We start from the raw sequence: 8,796 nt of genomic DNA on the forward strand, positions 1-8,796 counted from the left end.
AATAACCAAGTCAATCAAACCAGTAACTGATATGAACATAAATCTCTTCTGTCAGGATACCATGAAAACCAACTCAGTCTGTCTCAAAATTCATCACAGTGACAAGCATGAACTGCTGAAGATAAGTTCTAACGAGGATCTTCTCGGGCTGAGATAATGATAGTTTCCAATACATAAGGGGCATCACTGATGTAGGACAACAGACAAAATCTCTCATGCATAAGCTTACTGATGATGCAGACTAATGGACAATGTTAAAAGTCCTGTATCACACCACCCTAGGATATTTAAAGACTGCTGCTGACTTTAGACAGCAAGACCAATACCAGAGAGAATATTTGTTTTTGTTTGTTTGTTGTTGTTTAACACCGCACTATGTAATAGAGAATAAACACCATTAATAGCTTCAGTAACTTCAATTGTAAAACAAAAATCACTGTGTTCTGTAATCTCATTGGTTGAAAAACATGATCAAATGGTATTAGGTTCTCGGAAACTATTCGCTGCGTATTGATAGGTAGAAACATCGCAAACAACTGTTTTGTTGTGTCATCAACAATGGTGACGTCAATCAAAGTATATTTTGATGTAAAGTTAGAATCAAGCACAAATGAGCAACTCCAGATGCTACCATGGGAACCAGCTGAAACGGTCAGCTGATGACACTTCACTGCAGTACTCATACGCGATGTAAATGAGTGCAGACAGTAAAGCCCTTTGGTTTACTTTTCTGTTTACAATGTCGATAAACATCATGTGTTGGCCAATTGATGCTGTCGGTTCCAAATGCATTCCCGTGCTTCAGATACTCAACAACACCCGGAAATTGGCCAACACATGATGTTTATCTCCTAAGTACAAGAACTCTTGATCATGGTCTACAATATATAATTTTCCATGGAGTAATTTCTGTACATGGGTAATGTTAATGTTGGCTGCAAGAACTTTTAACACTGGGATATATAGAGATCTCCTCAGTGGCTGAAATTTGGCTCCAAATCTGTAATTAATATACTGGTTTGCAAATATTCCAAAATTGGAATGAAGATTTTCCGAACTCATGTCGTTATGGCTACAACTAATGTTATGATTCTGCATGGGACTTGCATTTCACTGTTACCAGGGGCAACACAGGAAGAGGCTTTCATTATTAGTTTAATGTTAATGAATTAAACGCTGTGTTAATGTTCATCAATACATGACAAAGGTATAAACTGAAAAATATCTGATACAAAAACAAGTTTTCCCTACTTGCTTGTCACTACACTTAGTTTAGAATCCGAGACATATCCCAGATATACAACAATTTTTAAATGAATCTGGGATGTGGCAAACCAGTGGTTGATACTATGAACTCCTCATCTAGATGTACCTCTGACTTCAGAAAAACATTGACAGAAATCCCAATTTATTCAAAATGATTGCACAATTTTCCTGAATTCGCCTGACAACAGCACACATTTTTGAATCTTTGAGTAATCCCTGTAACAGAATAATTGTGTTCCCATCTGACTATCAACCACACAAAATGAACCCTGGAATATAAATGTTAAAGCAGGATCAACAAGATATGTAAGGACATCAGTCAAAAATGCTGCCAAAGTTTTTAATACAGAGACCAGTTGTCAAGACTGATTGGCTTCAACTCGGGTCCGTTTGACAGCAGGTGGACCTGTATCCTTTTCAGAATCATCATCCATATCATCCCGGGACCGTTTCTGTCCTCCCTTGGGACCACACTGAGGACCAAAACAGGACTGTAACAACCAGCCCATATTGTTTTCCAAGAAAGCACAGAGTCCTGGTGGAAGGGGGAGCGCCTCGAGGACGTTAAGGTGGTTTGGGATCAGTCTCCTCAATACCTGGCAACACATGAACTGGAGCGATGTCCGGAATGAGCGACATGTGACGACTTTCATGCCACTCCGTGCTGCAGTAGATGACACCATTGGAAACAGTGTCTTTCCTTGAAGTCCCCTAAATGCAACTCCTGCAAAATACATTTTTGAAGCTATTAAAGAACCAGTTTTAATACGATTCCATGGTATGGGTGTTTTCAAGTAAAATATTTTAACACTGGCATAATTTTTTTATTAGATATGATCATGCCCGAAAGTTATGAAATGAAAGATTATTAGAATGCTTTCATTGGGTGAACTTATTACAACCACCAGTCAGGGATACTACTGCATATGGATCAAAACTGGCTCACAGAATAGTCTTCTGCGTGATAGCTGCAAATGATAATAATTGCATTATATTTACTTTGGCCACATATTTTCAAAATATTTTTTCAAACATTTTGTGTCCACACAGCATAACTCAAATTTGCTGTATGTACAAAAGCTGTCGATTTCTGTCAGACAGCTTTTCACAGCATACTTTTCAATTTCATAATTCAGTAAGAAATTTATCAAACTGATGAGGCCTAAAAACCTCGAACTTGAACATACTGAATAGCCTCCAACCATTATAACAAAATGTAATTTTCTGAATAAAATTGATATTTTATACTTATCCTGACTCATGCTTAATTGCTTATCTCCTCTTCCTGGTAAAGGTAGTGGAACACCTGAAATTCCTTGAAGCTCCGTTTTAAAAGAAGCAGACGTAAAATTCAAACTCACCCATGTATTACCTCCCTTCCCATGCACATGGTCAGCTGATCGGCCATGATACTTTACTCTCTCCTAAAATAGGACGACATGAGAATATGAGAATTCAGCGAGTCTGTGAAGGGCGGCTGGGAGGGCTTTTGTCACGAGTCAGGATAAGTATAAAATATCCATTTCATTCAGAAAATTACATATTTTTCCTTATCCTGACTCATGCTTAATTGCTTACAGAATCCAATGGAAACGGCAGTGGGTCAGACCACGCTGGATTCTGCTGTCAATTCCAAATTACGTCCAATAATTTCTCCCCCACTAACGGGAACTTGTAACGGCAATAATTTGGTCCTTTTCTTCTCAAATTCATTGTAGATTTTGGGGGGAAATCACATCCAGTCGACCTTGTCTTCCATAGAAGGCATCGCTGACTGACACATGATGACATCAACAGTAACTAGCGTCTTGCTAGTTTCTGATGCAACTAAATGTCGAGATAGAACAATCAAGACTAGTTGCGACCTTTCTTCATGTTCAAATTTCTTCATGATAAATACAAGGTCCTAATCACTCATGCTAGTCTGTTCAAGATGTGCGCATGGACTTTCCACCAATATACTCCGCAGAGCGTCTGGCTTCCACAAGTCACGTGATAAATCGGGGGAGTTAAATCAGTGCCTTCAGGGAAGTGTTAGTTGCTGAGCAACGACAAATGGCCCAAACTGGTGAATGTCTCACTGTGTTACCATGGCTATGTCTCGCAGGTAATGGTTGGTAAAGTAAACCGTGTTTGACTTCCAAAAACAGCCTATCATAATAGTAGACAGCAAGCAATTTCAATACAATGCTAGTGTAGAAGCTAGGGATCTGACTTCATGCAGGTTAGAGGCTCATGGAGTGTCTAATCCTGCTGCTTTATATGCTCTGAGTATAACAGCTCTAATCCACACTGAGTGTTGCGGGGTACTTCCGTAGATGTCTCAGTAGATATAGGGATAAATAGGCGTTTGAACAATTGTCTTCTAGACTTGGTACATGTAATGTATATCTTCAATGCACTGACTCGACATAAAGATAAATCTTGTGTATCATGAGATCCCAAGATTGAAGACAAAGCCGGTATACGGAACTATCTATCCGGTTGGCCTGGCAGTTGATTCTATGCTATGAAATCTCATCTTAGACCCAAGTGAGCTGTGTCTTGGTGACTTGTATCAAACTTTGTTCAATTAAAGTCTAGAGCATGAATTTCTGTCATTCTTGCAGCTGTAGCCAAGGAAAGTAAAAACAGCATCTTTTGAGTCAACTTTTCAATTGGAAGTCCGATCAAGCGGTTCATACGCATCACTTGTAAGATGTTGGAGTACAACATTTAGGTAACATGCTGGAGCTCTAAATCTGTGTTATTGATCTTCCAACTTGAACAAACGTAGTAAAACAATGAGCTCTGGTACTTTAGTCAACTTGGTCCCTGTTCCCATGATGATGATTGAGCTGAGAACTGCTAAGTATGTAGATAATGTAGAACCTTTCAGACCACTGAAATGATGTAAATAGCATAAATAATCTGCTATTTGAGGATGAGTCGCCTTGTTTGCCAAAAATCCCTTTTTCCTGGTGTATGCCTCAAAGTGTTTCCACTTGTTGCCATAAAGTGTTTGTGTAGATTTCCGTAAGGCTAAGGTGATGGTGAAACAAGGTTTAAGCCATCCGTGATCCATGATGTGACTTCTGTGTCCGAGAAGTGGGCTTCTTCCAGTGAGAACTCTCGGTGGCGTCTAACTTCGTTCTTCCTAGAGTAAGACGTATACATAGATTGCCGACGATCCTGACTGTGTGAGTCTAAGTCTGAAGGGGAGGATGACTGCATACGGCGCCTTCTATGAACAGGGGAGACTGAAGGAGACCTCCTCTGTTGATGAGTCAATCCGCGAGTGCACTCACATGAGCGTGTGACATCACTCACCTGAGTATAACTACTCGTGTGAGTGCACTCACTCGGCGTGGGTGTGTCCTTCTCTGTACAGCGACCAGATGACCAGGACATGGATCTTCTGGAGTGCGTGCATGCACCTCTTCTTCATCTTCAGACATGAGTGCAGGTCTAGATGAATGCTCTCGCTGATTCGCAGTCGACATCGTTGACGAGAGCAGTTGTCTTTCTTCTTCCAACCGTTGTCCCATAAAATCCATCATCTGCATTGTGAATTGTTGCATGAAGGCGCCTGTATCGAATGCCTGTGATGCATGCAGTGATGACTGTGTTGAAGAGTTGTCTATGATGCCCAAGGTTGCAGTCGACATCTGTGATGACTGCTGTAGATGAAAAGGGTTCTGAGGCGTTGATGATGCAGTCGGTGTCGATCTAGTTGCCGACGCCCATTCATTACGTTGATTGATGTCTTCACTTTGTATTATCAACGGAGACTCGTAAAAAAATTGACGTTCTCCTAACAGGACGATCCCTTCGCCGAACGATTTCTTCATCAAAGAAGGATGATTCTGCGATGATCTTGAAGACAAGGACTTCAACTTTGACGACTTAGATTTCTTGACCTCAGATGGTCCTGAATCTACAGACAGTCTCTTCAGAGTCTTGGGAGACGACTCGCCCGACCCCAGACACAATCTCGGGGATACGGCTGGCATATCACTGGAATGAATCTCAGCATCAATAATTAAATGGTTAACCGATTTTATTTCACCAGATTTAGACATGGCTAATGTGAGCCGACATTGATTATCTCTAGCACGTCTGTGAACAGACCGTAAATATGATAAGAATTCCGCTTCAGACAAATTTGTACAAAATTTACAACGTGTATGAGCAGAACATAAAAGTTTACAAGCTGGGCAAAGTAAATGCGGGTCAACCGCTGACAGTCGTAATCTGCACTGAAAACAAGACTAAGTCTCAGTTGATGAAATACATGTTAGAAAAAGACCCAATAATCACAATTTTGTATAATAATAATACATATATACAAGCCAAATACCGCATACAACATAAATTTAGTTTAAAAAAACCCAAAGACTTCTCACTGTATACGGGACCACGGGTGCCTCCAGCCACCCTCGTTGGGCGATAGGGAGAGAGTGAAGTATCATGGCCGATCAGCTGACCATGTGCATGGGAAGGGAGGTGATACATGGGTGAGTGTGAATTATTTTTACGTCCACTTCTTTTAGAAGGGAACTTCAAGGAATTTCAGGTGTTCCACTACCATCACCAGGAAGAGGAGATAAGCAATTAAGCATGAGTCAGGATAAGGAAAAATCAAGCACCATAATAATGTTTGAGTAACGTGTACATAATGACGACATCTAATAATGTACAATGGAGTCTTTCTTAAAGAGATATAGCTGTTGTTGTAGAAATTCTGTCTTCATAATCAAGGACATCCATTCACACACAACCAAGACTCACCCAAAGGTTTTCTGTTTTTGTAAAAAGACAACATTCCATGCCACATATCCAGATGCACACCAATGATGGACCCCTGGCCAAACTTGGATGCGTAAGCTTTCTTCAGACTCTTGTGATGAATACTGCCACAGTAGGAAAGACCCCAACTCTCACCATCTCGACCAATCAGACTGCAGAATATATGTTTGTACTTGTCCAAGTCGGTATGTTGTGTACCAACACCCACCATCTGAAAATGATCATTTTGTCAGTATGTAAAAGATTAGTGACTAACAAAATGGCTACAAGTGTTCACTAATATCTGTCCCAGAGAATGAATGCAGGACGAGAGTGACTGTTGTTAGAACTTCAATTATGCTGTACTGATGCGTTGAGCACTCTTCTAGTGATATAATACAGTGAGTCAGGGGTATAGCTTTGTAATTACATTGCTCCTACCTGTAGTCCAGAAATATCATAGAGGGAAAACATCATAAATTGACTTCACAAACATTGACAGAGTTGGGAAGTGACCTTAGGTCCACATTGTAACAACCAAACATTTCAACCACGAGACATTCTTCATGTATCTTAACATGAAGTGCTAAATGTGTTGAATGATTACCTAACTGTACACTTCTAAGGGACATAAGTCTAAATGGTGAAGTGTTATTACCTTCCATATGTAAAATGAGTGAGTGAATTTAGTTTTACGCTGCACTCAGCATTATTCAAGCTATATTGTGGCGGTCTTTAAATAATCAAGTCTGGACGAGACAATCCAATAATAAACAGCATGGGCATCAATCTGTGCAATGGGGAACCGATGACGAAGTCAGCGAGCCTGACCACCCGATCCCGATAGTCAATCATGGGATGTATAATAACCTGAGCTAACAGACTCATATCCATTAACAGTAAAACACATCATCACACAAGATTTTCTCTACACTCATGTGAGTGAGTATGGTTCTACACTGCTTTTAGCAATATTCGAGCAATATCGTGGTGGGGGACACCAGAAATGGGCTTGACACATAGTAACCTATGTGGGGAATCAAACCAGAATCTTCACCATGTGCTCACCATGTCTGTTCCATAGACAGGCGTTGTCATTTTGACCTCCCAGAAATACTGATCATCTCGCATGGATTGTGAGCCACGGACTGCTGCCGTCCCACAGCTGTAGTCCATGTGAAACACCACCTCCCGATTGTCGGCACGGAGAATTGTGGCTGACGACTTGGAGTCACTATCCCAGTTCCATTCAAAATCTGAAAAAGCAGCACATTTCTGAACCAAAGATACACATAACATTACAAAATTCCTTTCCTGCTTACACATTATCTTGAGCAACATGTTCATGACTACGGCCTGTTTGCAGTGAAAACATATTTTATTCAACTTTGAAAAAACGTTGTTTAACAAATGATCATAGTTTCAAATCGCTTCTGTTGGATAGTTGCACAATTGTGGCTAACAAACAAATATATGCTATGTTTATCTCAGACACACAAATGATCGTCACTGAGACTGAAGGTTTACGATTGTCCTGAGTTTAGTCTTCTTTCCATCTCATCATCAATTACCTCATATTTTCGGGATCATCATGATCATACATGTTTCAATGAGCAGTCTGAAACTGGTGAATCCATTCATATTACTGCAGACTCATATCAGTGAAAATCATATCATTTATCATGGTATCATAAACAAGGCACACTTATCATAAACATGGCACACTGATAATTTATTCTGGTTAAAGTACAGTATTGCCATGATAATATGATACATATTGACTCCTCAAATCCATTATGAGAAAACAAAATAACTGAAAATCATTGAACATGTATCCAGCCTGTGTACAAAACTACTGTAAAGTTAATACTGGCCAGTGAACGGTGCTCTAATATTAGCATCAGCTTCTGACTAACTACATGAATTATTACCTTAGATTATCATACCTATCATGTTTATTAGACAGACATTACTTAGAGTGGACATTGCATATCAAATGCATATTTACTCTTAACATGATTGAGGACACACAAAGATAAATATGGAAAATACTGAATCCTAATCTGCATGATAAACAGAGTTAGAAACTATAAGGCTAAAATACCTTAAACGTATCTGAAAATAACTCCTCACTGTATTGTCATGTTGATCGCAAAACCCCCTGAAACTGTCCCTTCCTGTCCTTTCCTCACGAAGTTGATGCATTCTGAACAGTGCGTGCTTAACAAGGCCTAATGTGACAATCAGAAAACCATCTAAAAGGCTTAAGGAAAGACTTACAGCGATCGTCTTCTCCACATCGACAATCTTTTTCCTTTCCTAACCGCAAACAATCACAAAACGTTTCAGCCTTTACTGGCCGAGCTGTTGTCAGTTCTAAGTCTCTCTCAGATGACCCGTGCAAACTCCTTGACCGCGTCGGTCGTGACAAAGGTGCCTGTGAACTGTCTTCTCCTGGAGTGGAAGAACGAGAGCTGGAGCTATCAGTGTCCACATTAGGTTGGTGAGGCAATGCTTGCATTTGCACTTCTTGAGATAGAGGTCTGTCAATTCGTCCACACAGTCGCAGATCTGTTCCAGGAGCTAAGCTAGAATCTTCTGACATTTTGAAACGTGAGTATTGCAGAGCATAAACAGTGTATCCTCCAGTGCATTTACCAACAATTCCGTCACATGTGATCAACTACTGTCCAATATTTCTTTGCCAACACTGAGAGAAAAACACTACGCCATTTCTGTCAGTCAACAACAACTACTTCCGGT

At 40.2% G+C, this 8,796-nt stretch overlaps 1 protein-coding gene across 1 annotated transcript; it reads right to left on the bottom strand.

Moving 5' to 3' along the window:
* Positions 1 to 337: 337 nt before the first annotated feature.
* Positions 338 to 8,796, bottom strand: LOC137283551 (SPRY domain-containing SOCS box protein 3-like). The gene is made up of 4 exons (XM_067815113.1): positions 8,314 to 8,796; positions 7,102 to 7,289; positions 6,037 to 6,265; positions 338 to 1,990 (listed from the first exon to the last, which is right to left on the bottom strand). Exons 1-4 carry the CDS (start codon positions 8,636 to 8,638, stop codon positions 1,626 to 1,628), a joined length of 1,107 nt encoding a protein of 368 aa, XP_067671214.1. The 5' UTR covers positions 8,639 to 8,796; the 3' UTR covers positions 338 to 1,625.

This window comes from Haliotis asinina, chromosome 5, assembly GCF_037392515.1.
Source record: "Haliotis asinina isolate JCU_RB_2024 chromosome 5, JCU_Hal_asi_v2, whole genome shotgun sequence".
In the NCBI taxonomy this organism is placed as follows: Eukaryota; Metazoa; Mollusca; class Gastropoda; order Lepetellida; family Haliotidae; genus Haliotis; species Haliotis asinina.